The sequence below is a fragment of the Panulirus ornatus genome, chromosome 28 (genome assembly GCF_036320965.1).
Source record: "Panulirus ornatus isolate Po-2019 chromosome 28, ASM3632096v1, whole genome shotgun sequence".
NCBI classification, from domain to species: domain Eukaryota; kingdom Metazoa; phylum Arthropoda; class Malacostraca; order Decapoda; family Palinuridae; genus Panulirus; species Panulirus ornatus.
Genome location: NC_092251.1, coordinates 5,752,635 through 5,771,179, shown reverse-complemented (window position 1 = coordinate 5,771,179; position 18,545 = coordinate 5,752,635). Strand labels below are relative to the sequence as shown.

The 18,545-nt window shown below is 40.3% G+C and overlaps 1 protein-coding gene across 14 annotated transcripts in view; it reads right to left on the bottom strand.

Moving 5' to 3' along the window:
• LOC139757780 (uncharacterized) overlaps nt 1-18,545 on the bottom strand; it is a 207,506-nt gene that overhangs the window by 9,191 nt on the left and 179,770 nt on the right. For all 14 annotated transcript variants that reach the window (XM_071678572.1, XM_071678573.1, XM_071678574.1 and 11 more), the window contains one exon: nt 2,907-2,996. In XM_071678572.1, coding sequence (XP_071534673.1) covers nt 2,907-2,996 — 90 coding nt within the window. The remainder of the gene's footprint in view (nt 1-2,906; nt 2,997-18,545) is intronic.

Sequence of the window (18,545 nt, the reverse complement as noted above, 5' to 3'; positions counted from 1 at the left end):
ATATATATATATATATATATATATGTCAGAGGTGGAGGGAACAAGGAGAAGAGGGAGACCAAATTGGAGTTGGAAGGATGGAATGAAAAAAGATTTTGATAATGAGGCAGATGTCGTTATGATTTCCAATTACAAATATACACATGGACTTCCAAATTATCATAGGCTTCGTATAATTGGGTGTAAGACTTTTGTGATTCATTTCGTCCTTGATACGAGCAGAGAATGAGAAGGGTCCGTGGGAGACCTTCCTTGAAAGTAAATCTATAATCAGGTTAAGCAAAAAAAAAAAAAAAAAAGAAATACAGATTAACAGGTCGATGAGGATTAGCGCGTCGTAGAATCTAGCAAGAATGAGATTAAAAGGAGTTCCAAGTTCAGCTGAGGTTCTAGGGAAAGCAATATGCTTCTAAAGAGGCGCTAGACTAAAGAACATTTGTGTATACTTTTCCATTTGGCTTGTGGCCATAGAGTACGAAGACAGGATCACACACCACACACTAATGTAACTACCGTTGCACTACTAGCAACACTGCAAGGGCGACACTACCTCGTAGCACTAGCAGACAACACTAGCACTAGTGACTAACTACTGGTGAACTACTTGGTGAAAGCATCTAGTGATAGAGAGGTGTATGTGATGTTTTTTAAGTAGTTTCCAACCCCTTTAGAGTCAAGGCCAGTGAGTTCAGCACAGCAAAACAAAGGGACTTCTTCACTTATCTGTTAAATCGTATACAGTGTCTTTGAATCTGGCGATTCATTTAGAGGTGTGGGTGAATCTGGCGATTCATTTAGAGGTGTGGATGAATCTGGCGATTCATTTAGAGGTGTGGGTGAATCTGGCGATTCATTTAGAAGTGTGGGTGAATCTGGTGATCCACTCAAAGCTGTGATTAAATCTGGCGATCCACTTATAGGTGTGGGTGAATCTGGTGATCCACTTAGAGGTGTAGGTAAATCTGGTGATCCACTTAGAGGTGTGGGTAAATGTAGTGACTCACAAACACAGGCGTGAGTGAATCCGGTGGATAAGGTCCCCCCTCCCCCCCGGGATAATTAGCTGGTCGAGACTCACAAAACTCATAATGAAGGAACACCATAGGAAACAAATCCATAAAATTGTTCACCAGGCCCACAAAACTAAAAAGAAAATCAAACCCACGAAACTAAAACCAAATTACAACACACAAGTTCAGACCCACAAACCTAGAAACTCAAACCCACAAAACTAGAAACAAATACGTAAAACTAGAAACTCAAACACAAAACTAGAAACAAACACAAAACTAGAAACTCACAAAATCAGAATATTCAAACCCACAAAACCTAGAACTGAAATTTACAAAACTGGAACCTTAAACCCCCCCTCCCCCCAAAGAAAAAAAAATAGAAACCAATAAATCAAAATTAGAAGCTAGAAACACAAAACCCACAAAACCAGACAGTTTCAACGCCAGGGTTAGACCCTCGCTCGCCCAGGGCTTCCGTAACCAACTGCCCAGAACCTCCCGCCGCATTATTCATGTACAATGCTGAATCGAAGCCCCGGGTGTTGGGGGGGAGGGGGGGGGGGTAATACAGCACTTCTTCCCACGCACCCCCAACCCCCCCATCAGTACACGGAGTAACTGGGTCTTCCCCCCCCCCCCAGCCAACAACCTACAAGGGCTATACTCAAGTGTTCTCTTCAATACAGTCCAGCAGGAGATCGAAGCTTTTTAAGCCCAGTGTGTTCTGTGTAGATATGCATTGGCACCTGCAGCTCTGGGCCAGGGAGGAGGGTAAGGCGTACTCCTTTGAAGAAAGGAGGGTCATTTCGCTCGTTGTTTTGTATGTGTATATATTATGCTTGGTCACCGTTTCCCACCTTAGCGAGGTAGCGTCAGGAACTGACGAAGAAAGGCCACATCCGCTCACTTCCATGTTCTAGCTGTCATGTGTAATGTACCGAAGCCAAAGCTCCCTATCCACATCCAGGCCCCACAGACCTTTCCATGATTTACTCAGAACGCTTCACATGCCATGGTTCAGTCCACTGACAAGCACGTCGATATATATATATATATATATATATATATATATATATATATATATATATATATATATATATATATATATATATATATATATATGCTTTTATAAAACTAACGTTGTATACATTGTTTTAATGTGTATATGTGTGTGTATATGTTGCTTATGTGTCTTGCAGCTTTCCTACTCTTCTACATGTGTCATGCAGCTGTACCTCCACATGTGTTATACAGCCGCACATTCTTGTTTGCCACACGCATGTGTCTTGGTGTATTGACACAGTGAATGTTTGTTTTGGGGACACGACAACGTCTGAGTCTGTGCTGGGGACCCGACAATGTCATGTCTGTATCGAGGACCCGACAATGCCTGAGTTTGTGCTGGGGACCCGACAGTGTCTGAGTCTGTGCTGGGGACCCGACAATGTCTGAGTCTGTGCTGGGGACCCGACAATGTCTGAGTTTGTGCTGGGGACCCGACAATGTCTGAGTCTGTGCTGGGGACCCGACAATGTCAGTGTTTGTACCGGGGACTCCACAGGGTCTGTGAGGGGTTTTCCTTAGTATAATAGCCAGCATCTATGTACAACAGACGGTCCTAAGACAGACGTTAAGAAGAAAATGTAAAAGACGACCTTTGTATCACTAGGTAAATGTATTTGTCGACGGTGCATCACCTGGTGGGTGTAGGAGACACACAGGTGTCGTGGTAGATGTATTCGTGTATAGAGAATGGGTGTATTAACGTCCATATATCGCGGGTTGAGTGTAACAGGGAGTGTTCTACTAGGTACCGCTTGGGTATATAACACGCAGGTCGAATGTATCAGGGTGTAGATAGAGGTAAAGAGGAAGGTGTTGGCTCATTATTACCTTGGTTTTGTTCATCCATCGTCGCTGTGCTTCGGAAGCCCGCTGCTTGTCGCCGACCTTGCCGCCCCAAGCGTTCTTCCCGTTCGGTAACTGCAACAGAGGAAATCGAGAGAAAAAAAACAATTATTAGCACCTCAGTCGAGCACTGTCATGGCGGCGAGTGGTCGCAGAGCCATCATCTGTCTTGGCTAATTTACACGCTTGGACCATCCAGAGCGTGAGTGAATCACTCTCCGTGAGAAATTAAGGTAGTTTGTTAGTTACAGAGATAGTTAGTTACCTGTGGAAGCTAAGGTAATGCCTTGTTTTTCAGGGACTGGTCGATGAAATCGCATAATGGCCTCGTCCTGACCAACTTAGGCAAGTCGTGGCTACGAGATGGGTACATTTAAGTTCCGCTGAGAGTTCCTACACCAGTATATAAAAAGTGTACACACGTCTAGCAGAAAGTTTATATACCAGTAATAAAGGAGATTTACACTAGTAATATAAGTTCATATATTAATTATAACATGTTTTCTAAAGGCTCTGGAAAGTTTATATACCAGCAATATAGGAGATTTACACCAGTAATATAAGTTTATATATCAGTTATAACTAATCTCGTTTTCTAAAGGCTCTGGATGTCGGTGTTGAGCTGTGGTGGGAAATGATATTTTAAAATCCAGGTTACGGTGCGTGATGCATTAGTTTCAAACACTTGTGTATGCTCCATAGATTAATCTGTCCGTGTGCGTCGGGTTGGTAGTTTTAATCCAAGTTTGTTAGCTTGCTAAGTTCTAATTCTTGTTCTGAGTCTGGTGTGTCTACTCCGAAGCCTGTGGTTCTTGTCACTCCCTAATACGTTTTCGTGGGGTTGGACAGCTTCTTGTGCTCGGGCGGGCTATCCAGCTTCGCTTGGGTCGACGTTTTGAGCGTGAGGCTCCTGACTATGTTTATAACGGTGCGCATAGTCCGCGGGGGCCTTTGGAGGGCTGCTTGGCCATCGAAGGTGACGACGTACTCCCCGTTGGAGATCGGCTTATTGGAGATGTGTTCGCCCTCCTCAGCATTGACGTGCCAGAATAGGAGTTTGGAAGGGCGGCGTGACCGGATGGGCTTGTCCATCCACAGCGACCTGAGGTACTTGAGCAGTCTTTCCCACCAGGGGCGTCGCCTCCTCTCTGCGGCAATGGCCTCCAAGTACTTGATAGCTTCTTGCGCGAAACGTTTGAATTCCTGGCACTGGTTTTCCTGAAGATCGTACTGGGCTCCCTTGTTGGTGGAGGTCGAGACGTCCTCTGCCTCATTCTGGCTAGAAATGAAGTCTCGCATAGGCATGCTTTCACTGGGTGCCGGTTTGACCCTCTTTACTCCTGCCGTCGAGGGAGATACGGCAGAGCGACGACGTAACCGCCGCAGGAGGCTGGAACCGCTACCTTTAGAGGAGCGAGTCTCGCTTTCGTCGTCCTCTGGCGGGCAGCTAGTGGTAGCCTGTGGGAGTGGCAGACTGTTATCCACCCATGATTGGCAGTCAGTGCAAGCTGTGTCCTCCTCGTCCGTGGTGAACTGCTGTAGGTTGTTCCTGTCCATCTGTCGAGTGGATAGGGAGTACATATCGCAAGGCGGCACACAGCAAGGGCCGCGGCCGGCAGGGGCATGGCGGACCACGGGGCAGAGAGACCCCAGGCCAGCAGCAACAGCCTCCTGTACACAGACACTCTCTAGCGGCGAGGCTTCATGAACAGTGCCAGTGGCAGCGATTGTGTCCAGTGTGTGGGGCAGTCACTGTGCTCTTGAGGACCCAGCTGAAGGTCAGCAGCTGCCGCTGGGGGTGGTATTGCGACGCCCGTTCCCATCATGCATCCTGACGCAGTCACTGAACTGATAACGGGGTTGATAACGTCTGAATCTGCGATATTGTGAAGTTACCAGAACGCTGGTGTCAGTTTAACTTTTACACATCTGAACTTATGAACACACTGTTGGGGTAGTACTTTCTGTCTCTTGCCCCAGAGTCCATTACCACACACAGCTCACACCTCTGGCTTGTTCTTGACCCAGGTTTCGCATGGTAACCCAGTCAGAACATGACTGACCCGGTACCAGCAGCGTACACTATAGAAGTCAACAGGTCACCTCAGCTCCGCTCACAAGAGCACTCAGGGTGTTACTGTATGTGGTCGTGAAGGTTAACCCGGCGTGTCAAACGAGAGCCAGTTGTGGTGGTGGTGTGACCAGTGTGGTGTCTGGCTCGACTGTTATGGAATGCCATGTGTCCTTGTGTGTATGTGTTGGTGTGTTTGTGAGCGTGTGTGTTTGGCGCCGGAGCAGGCACCTTGTTGGCTCGAAGTGTTTTGCCTGGTTGCCTTAGTGATTAGAGCAATCACTCGCCACTCTCTCGCCACGCACCCTTACTCGTACTCACTCTGCATTCACACAAACAAATCTTTTGAGAAATACCGTGGGAATCAGCGAGATAAAAGAGGCATTAGATACGGTTGCAGTGTCAGTTTGTACAGCGACGCGGGAGCGCCAGGTGTCGCTACAGGTACTTGATCAATGGTGTACATAATTGATGACAGAGACAACACCCGGCACGAGCCGGTGAGCACCCCTGACGACCCTACGTCAGGCAGGTCCTTGGCCCTTCCGCCCACGCTCCAGCACCTGACCCAGGGCGGCAGGACGACCACAGAACCCACCACCATAATGCAGACATAGTGCATTGTCAACCAGGCTGGCTTGTGTGGTTTATATAAATAGGTGAAAATATGATTATATTCTTGATTGTGCAAAAACCTAGTATCCCTTTTATGGTGCCCCTGCCGCATCAAGGGTGCGCTACAGTTAGAAGCAGGGAAATGATGGACTCCGCGGGAACAAGAAAGCCCTCGTCGTGAGTGCACTCCTTTTAAGTTAGCCCGGCGATAATGAAGCCTCGCAGAAGTGTGTTTTAACTCGCGGTTTAGTCACAAACAGGCGGGAGTTAGGTAACAGACACACACACACACACACACACACACACACACACACACATATATATATATATATATATATATATATATATATATATATATATATATTATGGATGCATGTAGCACAAGTAAGGTCCATTACTAAGTATGTCACTGTGTCTGGCGATGTTGATCAAATAGTGTCCTACAGAGAAAATGTGTTCCGGCAAACCAGCGAGTGTTTACCAACTATTATAGATAATTGTTGGAAAAACATTTCACCATCGTAAAGACGTGTGTTTTTCTGATCGCTAACAACACATTTTTTTTTTCTATGAAGTAGTGCTTTAACCAGGTGACATTAAGAGCTTTGGACAATGAGGGATTTTGTTCTGCAAGTGGTGGTGTTGTGTTTATATAATGGAGTATTAGTGGCAGAGAGCGAGGTTTGGAGTATCGTATTTCAGTCTGATAATTAAAGCGATAGTGGTGAGGGCTATGAAGATAAGGGGGGAAAAAGCGTACTTGAACGTAAAAGTAGGTGATACGCTTCTCAGAAATCAATGGAACATATTCTGATATTCGAAAAGTATGCTAATGTTATGGTTATTATTTGCAAGTCATTGGTTGGCCATTATGTATTGTGTCTACTGGAATATGTGAACTAGTGCGCGACAGCAGCTTGGAAATGGCGACCATAAGAAATTTTCTTTTCAAATTGCTTAAAGAATACTGTGCATCTCGCTAGTAGGGAAGATTAAATGAATTTCATATATTTGTTTTGATCTTTCACTGTTTCACTTTGTACGTTCATCAACCCCATGTTACAACCTGATCCTCATAACCCCCACTGCTGCCTAATTTGATATACAGTGAAATACAATGCTCCCTCCAAATCCTTCTCAACCTTCTTTTTCTATTTATCACATACTAAACTACCATTACAATACATAGCCACTTAGTACCCAAAACTATCAGCGTCATACGACAAGAATGCTACTTTTTTTTTTCTTTTTTAGAGTCCAAACTCTCGTAAAATATCCGGTGGGTGGATTGTTTTGCGGGCAGTATTGTCCCCACGCATTTGTCGCGGTTGGAGAACAGAAGATTAATAAGTCTTGTGAAGTATTGGAGGGCATACCTCTGATCGGGGCTTGATATTGGCCGTCAGTAAGTCGATAGCAATAAATCCAATAACACACACAAAAAAAAGAATATGAATTGCACGTTGATTGTGGAGAACAGGATATAGTGCAGGCGAATACTGTTACTTGATGCTTATTTCAGCTTGAGAAGTAGGTAATTGAAAATGATCTCATGTGGTGTGAATTTAATTATATGTATGATATATATATATATATATATATATATATATATATATATATATATATATATATATATATATATATATAAACAGTTCCTGACACTCGCTATATAACCTACTTTTGCCAACAATATGTCGACTTCTATCTCAAAAGCACTCCCGAGTAGGCATTATAATAGTATGCAAACTTCCTCAGTTATTTTACATATTCTAGCGTATTAGGAACAGTATAAAGCTTAAGTAAGGGCTAGTAATGACTAAAATATAATAGTTTAGAATTGAAAACAGTGGGTTGTAAGATATTTTCACTTAGAGTACCGAAAATATTTCTAATACTTTAGATTTCAAAATAGATATAGAAAATAAAAGAAACTTTCCGTATAGTGAACACAAACTTATGATATTTTTTGGTAAATTGTCACCCTCATTGGTCAGCCTGACAGCTAACAATGGCTGGAGTGAATTGTGTACTTTACTCGCCAAACTTCTTATTTGTCCACTTCAGCGCTTTTAAAGAGGAAATACTCTTTTTTTCTTCTTTTCAATATATCAGAATCGTCAGAGGCGCAGGGCTAACCAAAATTCGAAACAGTTTATTGATGTTTGTATGATCCTGCTATACTAATGGACGCTTACCTAATTTAAATGGTGCTCGGAATTGGTTATTTATTTTTCTGTGGTTACATCTCTCGTAACATCTCTTTTTGAAGCCAGCATCACCCCTTTTGATTATCAAACCGTTCTTAAACAAGTATGAATATCAGAGATAATAAAAGCACAAGTCACAGTGATGAAACTTGCGAAAAGGATACATGTATATATTTTTTTCATATCTGCAGGGCTTGATATTTTGAGACCCTGTTGTCATGGTGAATTTTGTGTCATGGGGAAATGTTTTGCCTGATCACGTTCTGCTGAAGAATAATTTTATTTGCATATTTATTTCCACCTATGATGTAGATAAATTCGCTCAGCACGTGGATACTTTCTCACGAAGTCTGCTATATTGGCCTGGTATTTAGTAGTTATAACAGCCACAACGATGTAAGCTTTAGCGATGTATACTGCATAATAAACTTACATACTCTTTAATATATTACTTCTCTACACTATGCAGTGCTCAGTCAAACCCGCTTTTGATGGGTATTGATATCTAGTTTTGTATGATTCACTTCTCACAATTTGCATATTAGCATTGAATTGTGTGCTGAGTCTCAGATGTCACTAAGAATTCCAAGTACAATGCTCGTCTTTTCGGTCACACTGGAATCTAGATGGATAATGTGTCTGATGTGGACCGAAATTATAAGCGGAAGCCTTGTCCCATGGGAACTAAATCAGATCGAAATTGAACTGCAGCCTAGAAAATATTTGAATGCAGGACAGACTGACAGACATGGACTACATCGAAACTAGTTTTTAATGTACACAGAAATTTGGCCTCAGACGCGTCATCCTTCTTCAACCTAACTTGTTACAAACATTTAAAAGGTTTTGGATCCTCTTGGTCTTGAAGTTGGTTCGCTAAGGTTTCCCCACCGTGCCCTTGCTCTCATCTGATAAGTTTTATTCTATATATTTCGAAAACAGACGCTGTTGAATATTGACGTAAACAGCAGTGTTTATCACGACCGAAATCCTTTATGGGCGAAGCCTTGCCCATAGAAAAGCTATTCAGGGAAAATTATAGTGGTAAACTAGACTATTAGAGATCTAAACCTAATTTAAGCGTAATGGAATAAATCGAAGATTGCCCGGTAATTTACTTTGTAGACTGAAATTTAGGTACACATAGTAACCTTCTCAGATTGAAGACTTTACAAACTCAAGCTGAAAACAAAAGGAAGTTCATGATCGTTCATATGTTACAGGTGAGTTACCCAAGGCTATTATAATTACGCATGTGTTTTTAGTGGACTAGTTTTGCCCCACGTATCACAAACTCTCTAAAACTTAGAACACAGGATAAATGTAAGACACTGTTGGGGGGGTTGGTTCCTGCTAATCAAGGTAACAGCGCCGTAAGTTATTCCCAACTCCTTGTTGCAATCGACCCGGGGCGCCATATATAGCCTAAACCGGGCTCTGCTATACCTAGCGTTCACGCCACCCACAGGGAAAATATAAATATTACCTTTTTTTCTTAATTCATTCTTAATTGGCATATTACTAAAACCCTAATAGCGTCTGTTAAGGGTTTCACATCACACGCTTTGACCCTCTGCTGCCACTTTAAAGAATTGCGCAGTAAAAATACAGACTCAAAAAGCGATTGTCAACAGGAATGACCCCATTTGAATAGGACGTCTCATTTCCAGGTGTTTAGAAAGAAATATGATTACGCTTGATGTCGTACTTCACTTCAACAATTAATGATTATGATAAGTATCGAAAGATAAGAAATACCAGCTGAAAGTTCATATGTAAACGCCTAGTCAGACGTGTGTTTGTGTGTGTGTGTGTGTATATATATATATATATATATATATATATATATATATATATATATATATATATATATATATATTCTTTTTTTCAGAGTTTTAGAGTAGGGTATGACGTGCAACAAACTAGGAATAACTCCAAAATATTGAATGATATTTGAAATTGCTTCAGTAAGCTGTAGGGATATATGTGACAAACCGTGTTTGAAGCCACCTAATATCTGTGAACAATGACTGACATTATCAAGTTGTCGTTGAGATCTAGGAAAGTAAAACGTGTTGTACGATAGATAAAGATGACCTTTGCTAAACAACGAACGTTATTACGTAATTAGTAAGCAGTGAATGTCAGATTGTTAACGAATAGGAAGGAACGCGACACATCTCTTGTTATGACTAACCTCTAGAGGACCGAGGACCTTGTAGTGAGGGTTAAGCCATGTAATTATTAATACAGAGTGCTTGCTTCTCTAACATGCGAACTTGGCGTTTATAAACGCGCTTGTGCTCTGCCTTAGATTTCGTGGGGGTAACTGGGTTAACTGGTTTGATTGCTTAAGAATCATTATATATATCGTTTACATGGTACATCTTGTCAGGCAGATTAATGGCGTTGAATTAGGTTCGAGGGGTCCAGGTGACAAAGCCCCCCGGGTTGTGGGTTAGAAAAGGTTTGATTATATGAATTATCGATTAGATATTGTTTATATCAATATCGAAACGTGTGGATAATATCGGTGCATTTTTTGTCAGGAATTGCCGAAAAACTTATTCAACTGAGCAACAATGAATTAGGTTATTTTTATTTTCCTTGGTTGGGCCAAAGTCTATGTGGGTTCTAGCCATCAAAGGAATTGCAAGAAATAAATCTTAATCTATTCATGTAGGAGTAGAAAGAAAAAGAACTTTAGGATATAGAGCTTTTTCAGTTCTACGTATGACTACGAAGAAAAACTAGACGTATTTTCTAAGCTATAACATGTTTGTTTACAATGATCCTGTGAGGATATAGCTTCAGTGATGCCAAGTCAGCCAATCAGAGCAGTCTGAATGCACTTAGCTGCTATGACGTCACATTTACAGTGGCCAATCATGGATTGCGAGATACGGCGTAGTACCCAGAGCTGCTGTCCGCGTTTGGGGACTTTAAAAAGTGGATTTTAAATTATTTTTAGCACGTTGCGTTCGCGTTTTCACATGGATAATGTGGAGACGAAAGTTGACAGTGCCCTTTAGTGTTTATAGTGTAGTGAAAGTGGTCGTATTCACGACATATTGGCGATTTTGATGGTGGAACAACGTCATTGTGAACTACATTGATAGTGTTTGCTTGTTGAAACATGTATATCTGAAGATTTTCCTCCACATGGTCTGACGAATATCACAGATAAGCCACCTCAATGATCAATTTATAAACCCCACGCGCGGTGCACATTTAAAAAACACTATATGTCTGATTTTTATAGACAGCATATGTGATTTATTCAGATGAACAATCAAATTGGTGGAAATCTCAACAACCCAACTGATGATTTGGTAAGTATTAGTGTGAGGTTTACAGTAAACTTTGTCGTAATAGCTTAAACCAGTTTACAAAATAAGTAGACAATCCATAGTGTTCAATTGCAAAGCGTAGTAAAGCTAAAGTATTCTCATTAGTATGCAACGCCTGAATAAGAATGTTCTGTTACATTCAGGGGAGAAGGGAGCGTTGTTTACAGTGTATATATGATAAACAGAAATATAGTTTACGATGGGAAGATCGGAGGAAAACAAGTGATGCAGGGAAGAGAAAGAAGTATATATGATAAACAGAAATATAGTTTACGATGGGAAGATCGGAGGAAAACAAGTGATGCAGGGAAGAGAAAGAAGGAGATAGGAGAGATATCTCTATTGAAATGGTTACCTATGTCGCTTTGTGAGATGGGTTCGTCTATTTTGCCACTAACTTCTATGATGATATTTCGAGTTTATATGAATATTTATACTTATTTTATTCTTTTTGCCGCGACCGAGGAATTCCATTATTTGTTAAACTATAATGAATGGTTGAATATTCATATGAATGCAGCCCGAGTTTACTGTATTGAATTTATAATCCTCAAAATGGACAGATTTTATGCAACTCGTTCTCAGTGCTCCTTGTCATGATCGACTGTGGTATTTTCAAAGCGGTTCATTTTATTTATTCTAGCTTGATCAAAAAGCATTTCAAATGATTTTCTTTTTCATAGAGAATACAAGACCATAATTATCCTGCCTCCGGCACCAAGCCGACTTGGGGAAATGGGTTCGCAGTTGGAAGTTTGGGATAAAAATAAATGGGTGAGATATTGTGGTTATTTTGCATAATAAACCTCCATCCCAATGGATATTTTTTTTTGAGATAAAAAGTTATCGTCTGTTTCACACTTTGAAATATGAAGGTAGAGCCAACAACAGGTTGAAGCTGGGTGTATGTTGGATGTGTATATTGGGGATTATGGCTTATTGACTCTCCAGCAATCGATTGCTGGTTAAAGTCAACAACAAACATCGGTCCATCGGTGTGCCTCGAGATTGTCCAGCGGATAACTCGAAACTTTTGGCTTACGAAGGTAGAGAAAAGGCCATTGAACATCGACCCTTTGGTATGTGGTCTGAAAAGCCAGATCCATTATTATACCGTCGTCCTGAAGGGTCACAAAAACCCTTGGTCCTGGACGCAGTGGATGACGCTGGATAACCTATCCTAATTTCTCCTAGGCTTACCGGACCTAAATCTAGACCTAACCTGACCTTATCCTAGCTTAAACTTAAAACTAACGTTGGCTTCGTCCTCAAGGGACGTAATCGTCGTGTTTTGAGTGTCGTATTTTCATGTTTGAGGGTCATACTTCGCACAGGAAGAGCCAAGTGGAAGTCTCATGTTCCACTGATAAAGTGGTAGGGGGCTGAATCCTCTCTCTAACCACACCTTTGATTAATAGTTTTATTTTTCGCATGTTGTTTGAGCTGCGATGTTTATATATATATATATATATATATATATATATATATATATATATATATATATATTTTTTTTTTTTTTTATTTGATACTTGCTTTTACTCTATGTACTCATCGCTGCCACACGTGCTCGCCTGGTGATTCGATTTTTGATATTTAAGAGGTTTGGTTCACTCTCTCTCTCTCTCTCTCTCTCTCTCTCTCTCTCTCTCTCTCTCTCTGAGTCTTGTTGTTTTTTAGAGTCAGTAAGTCAGCTAATCCCGGATGAAGAAAGAGGTAACTCTAAAGTTGCCTGCATTGCTGAAGAGGTATCTAATTTTGCCTACATTACGAAAGTACTTATAATTTTGCCTACATTACGAAAGTACTTAAAATTTTGCCTACATTACGAAAGTACTTATAATTTTGCCTACATTACGAAAGAAGTACCTATACTTTTGCCTGCATTACGAAAGAAGTACCTATAATTTCGTCTGCATTACAACAGTATGTATTATTTTGTCTGCATTAAGTTCGAGGTATCTTTAATTTTGCCTACATTACGAGGAAATTTACTTCGGTAATGCACGCGATATAAGTGAAACATCACCCAGTTATGCACTAATGTATAACAGAGCGTTCATGACTCCGGTAGGAACACACGAAATTATTGCATGCACGGTACGGAATTATGTGTGGGACATTATTTACAGTTAATGAGGGGGGCTTGCGAGAGAGAGAGAGAGAGAGAGAGAGAGAGAGAGAGAGAGAGAGAGAGAGAGAGAATGTTAAGTACATTTGTATTTTTTACGTCACCTATAAGCACCACAGCATCGCTATGCAAGTGTAGTTCTTTTGAGCGAAAACGCTTATCATGAAACGCTGCTTCGTTACGTGAGGGGGGGAAAAATAATTACATTTCCTAGACGTCGCTCAGAATGACTGGCTAGGCTTCGTCGAACATCGCAAATTTCATGCTCTTCAAGTCTGGCATTACGAAAGATGTCGTTAATATACTTATAGATATACTAAGTTTCGAGTCCAAAGGTAAATACAGGAGGTGGAATTGAGCTAAATCTGCCCCTCCATCTTTACAGGGGCAAGTGTGGCAGGTGGAACCATTTATCTTGAGAGAACGTGAACGGAATTATGAGATACATTTTCTATGTTCCTCTCGGCCAGTCAGGTCGCCGGGCTTCATCAATCTTCACTAGACTTCTCTATTTCTGGATTCCTTCCTCATTTAGCCGTCCCTGCCTGACCATCTCTGCTTCACACCTACTTTAGTATCTGCCCCTCCTTGTCACAAGCCTAGTCTCCCTAAACGACTTCTCTCTCACGAAAGGTGGTTACTGTTCCGTACATCAAGAACGGCAGTGTCTTTCCTAAACTTTTAAGGGTTGGTCTATATTAGGTTAAGTAGGAGAGGCTTCAATAGCCTAGGATAAAATTAGGTTAGAGTAGATTACGACTAGCTTTGGCTAGATTTGGGTTGGGTTCTGTGTGTTGTTAGCTTTTGTAAGATTTATGGTGGAAGATTCCGATCGTGTTATTAGTCATTCGTGTACAATGCGTGGAAGAAAATACGCGGCTGAATTTTATATAAAACCGTACCTCAATATTCCATCGACCTGCTGTTCCGAGATGGCTCATCCTTTGTTAAACCCAGAATCGTTTCCGCCTCCGTACTTTTCATGATTTATCTCATTACTGACTCTGTCTGTTGTCACATCCATACAGCCGCATCTCTACTACTGTGTGTTCCTGTGTATGTAGGATGTTTAACCAAAGTGGAAAGTATGTCAATGTTCAAGTATATATATATATATATATATATATATATATATATATATATATATATATATATATATATTTATGAGTCGCACAGTAATTCTTTAGCGTTTAAACCGGCTTTACATCATGACCTTACTTATAGTTTTTTATAATAACAACTAGAGTAATTAAATTATCTCAATTTACGGTTGTTAGTTTCGTTTTCTGTAATGTTGCTTTTGAAGTATGTCTTACCATAGTACTCTGAATTGCAAATATGTCGTAAGAGGCAATATGAATGTCAGTTTACGAATGGGTGTTATAATTCCATGATTATTGATTATTATGATTTAAGAATAAGGTATTACAAAAACTAAAATGAGAGACAGACAGACATACGAGTTAGTAAATGTACAGATAGGCAGACATCAAGGTACACTTGATGGTGAATATTTAATAAACGGCAAAACAAGGTATATCCAGCGCTGAATAATTAATTAATGTGAAGGTAATGTATTTTCAATGCTGAATACTTAATGAACGGCAAAACAAGGTATAGTCAGTGCTGAATATTTAATTGATGGTAAGGCAATGTATTTTCAGTGCTGAATGTTTAATGGAGTCAGCATTGACACGGGGCACGAATCTTGGTAGTGCTGTGACATCACTGTATAGATACCAAGAAGCATGCATAAACACAAACACGTAAATATTTACACACACACACACACACACACACACACACACACACACACACACAGGGCTTTCAGCTCCATCTCCTCGTAAGACACAAATATTAATCGCAAACAAGAATGAGTAAATCAATCACTCTAGACAGACAGACACACCGAATGTAGGTTTGCACGATTTCCCATTTTCCCTAATATAGTTGTCCCGGCCATTTTCGTTCAGACATCGACCACACAAAGAAAACGGATTTTAGGTAACGATCCTCCCATGTATCTTAATCCCAAGGCTTATATTTTTAATCTAAAGGCTTTTCGGCTCTTGTTTGTTTAATATACAAAAGGGAATGTATCCTGATTTGATAACTTTTTCTGCGTTGTATTTTGATGTGCATATATATATATATATATATATATATATATATATATATATATATATATATATATATATATATATATATATATATATATATATATATCGTGAATAGGGAAATATGGAAATGCTCTTTGGGTTATCCCATGAGTACAACGCTACAGCCTTTGGGTATGATATTCTCATATCTACAGTCAGATTTATATGTTGCAGACGTAAAAAAAAAAGCGAATGTGGTTTAAATTAGAAAAACGCCGTATGTACATATATTTTTGAATTAATGTAAATGCCTTTTCTTTAGGCATTTTTTTTTTACGTAGTAAAGTGGAAGGATAATGGATGCAAAAATGTTCAGCGTTGTTATTTGTAAACAGTGGGACACAAGTGTCATGGCTTGTTTAGCATATATTGACCGAACTCTTGTGAAAAATTTAGCCGGACAATTTACCGATTTAGCGAACAAAGAGACAGAAGTGTTTGTTGCATGCCTTTTGAACTTTGTGCGCTAAGTGGTTGCCTTCCTCCGTCTTTTATTCATTAGACTTTAGTGTTTAAGACTTCACTCTTATGTATATAGAATATGAGACTAAAAATGAAAGATTCCCGCTGTGTGTCTGCCGGTGACGCGAGCCCAGCCCTGTTGCGAAAGTCTTTTCGTAGGTACTCGTAGGTACTTTTCGTACGCGCACGCCCTCTTGCCTCAGCAGAATCTCGCCATTGGTTGGTTATGTAGAAAGGTAGGTTAGTAGGTAGGAAGTATGGAGGAAGGTAGGTTAGTAGGTAGGAAGTATGTAGGAAGGTAGGTTAGTAGGTAGGAAGTATGTAGGAAGGTAGGTTAGTAGGGAGGAAGTATGTAGGAAGGTAGGTTAGTAGGTAGGAAGTATGTAGGAAGGTAGGTTAGCAGGGAGGAAGTATGTAGGAAGGTAGGTTAGTAGAGAGGAAGTATGTAGGAAGGTAGGTTAATAGGGAGGAAGTATGTAGGGAGGTAGGTTAGTAGAGAGGAAGTATATAGGGAGGTAGGTTAGTAGGGAGGAAGTATGTAAGGAAGAGTCTTTGTGAATCTCTAACTCCCTGTGAACGTGCAGGAGGGAGGACCAGCCTTCCCTCCCAGCCTGACCTTTGGCTGGCCGGGAGGTAATCAGCCTCGCCACACGCTAGCCTCTTTGACCTATGACCTTTGAAGACCTTAGATACCTATCCCCCCCCCAACCCACCCTCCTCCTCTACCCCACTCCTCACGCTCCACATCATTTTGCATTTTTATTGTTTCAGTAATGCTTCATTTGATCAGTGATCTGTTCTCCATTCATCCTCTCATTCATGTCCTTCACACCTTCACTGTACCCGTCATCTTCATTCTAGTCACTCGACTGTAGTGCTGTGTTTCCTCATCTTCTATTTATATTTTGCTCAGTTTTTATGCGTTTGTTTCATTCTTTGTCACTCCTGAGTCTCAGTCATCTTTGATTTGTGCTGTTTACTCAATACAGTGTAAACTGTACCGTTATCTTTCTATATATATATATATATATATATATATATATATATATATATATATATATATATATATATACATATTTATTACTCATACATCCTGACTTACACGTCACTGATATACATACACACAAACAGTCTAAAGTAACTTTGTAATCAGTGGTATGCTGTGGTATTACAATGTAATTCATGTTTAAATATTTTTCATTCATGTTCTGAAATGGAATTCATGCATCATGTGTATTGTTTTAATATATATATATATATATATATATATATATATATATATATATATATATATATATATATATATATATATATATATATATACAAGGATCAATTGATAGGTTGAACAAGAACATTGTAAATGGAGCCACCACAATATTGGGTAATGGACCCGCCACAACATGGTCATATGACTCACAACATATGTAATAGAATCACCACATTATAGTTGAATGACTCACTGAAATATAAGTAGTGGTCTTACCACGACATAGATAATGGACTCAACACAACATTGGCAATGTACTCACCACATCATAGTCAATGACACTACAGTATAGTCAATGAGCTTGGAAAAAGGTAATGGTCTCACTACAATATAGTAATATTTTTAACACAGTACATACAGTTTGCTTTGCACAACGCTGGTGGTAATGTTCTTCAAACAGTTTAGAGATGGGTAATTGCTTTATAGCTTCATAAGAAGGGTAATTGGTTATAGACTCCATAAAAAACAGGTAATTGTTAATAGGTTTATAAACATTGCATACTTGACTTGAGTTGACCTCTTTTAGTTCACCAGAATACAGCCCAAATAGATGCTCGAAATGAAATACATAGATAATTGGTTCCACACAGCATAAATAAATAGGCTTCATTCAATACATCGAATGACATCCACACACGGCAGTCATTGGCCTCCATACAAAATGGGAAATTAACCGCCGACATAAGGTAATACGGTTTCAGAAATGGCATACAGCAAAGTGGTCTTCATAGAATAGATACGGTATATTGGCTTCACACAACAGGCACTGACCTCTCAGAAGCGTATTGCAGCTTCGTGTATGGTTTATTGTATTCACACATACAATGAATTCCACAGGTGACATACGTAACCCTCCACACATTATAAGTGATTGGCTTCACAGAACACAGGTAATGGGATCCACAGAGGGCATATACTGGCTTACACATTATGAGAAATTGGCCTCACAAATCACATGTAATGTGATCCACAGAAGGAACGTATTGGTTCCACTGAATAGAGGTAATTGATTTAACACAGCACAGGCAGTGGAGGCCATACAGCTGGCGTATCTTGGCTTCTACTTAAAGTATAAATGATTGTCTTGCAAGCAGCACAGGCATTAGCCTTCACACATTTAATGGTCATACGGCAGCGGAGGTGAAAGAGCCTACAAAAAGAAGAAAGGGTGGGTAGTGGCGTGGAAACCCGCCCGATTTCGGTGCTCTTGCAGTGGGTTCAACGGGTCCAGCCAGAGACGCGCTAGATACAATTTCTTCATTTTTGATATCTTTGGTCGAACACAAGACTTTGCATATTGTATAAAAGATGCGGTGGGAATTTGACCTTTGGTTGATGACTAGAAAGGGACGGCATTACAAAATG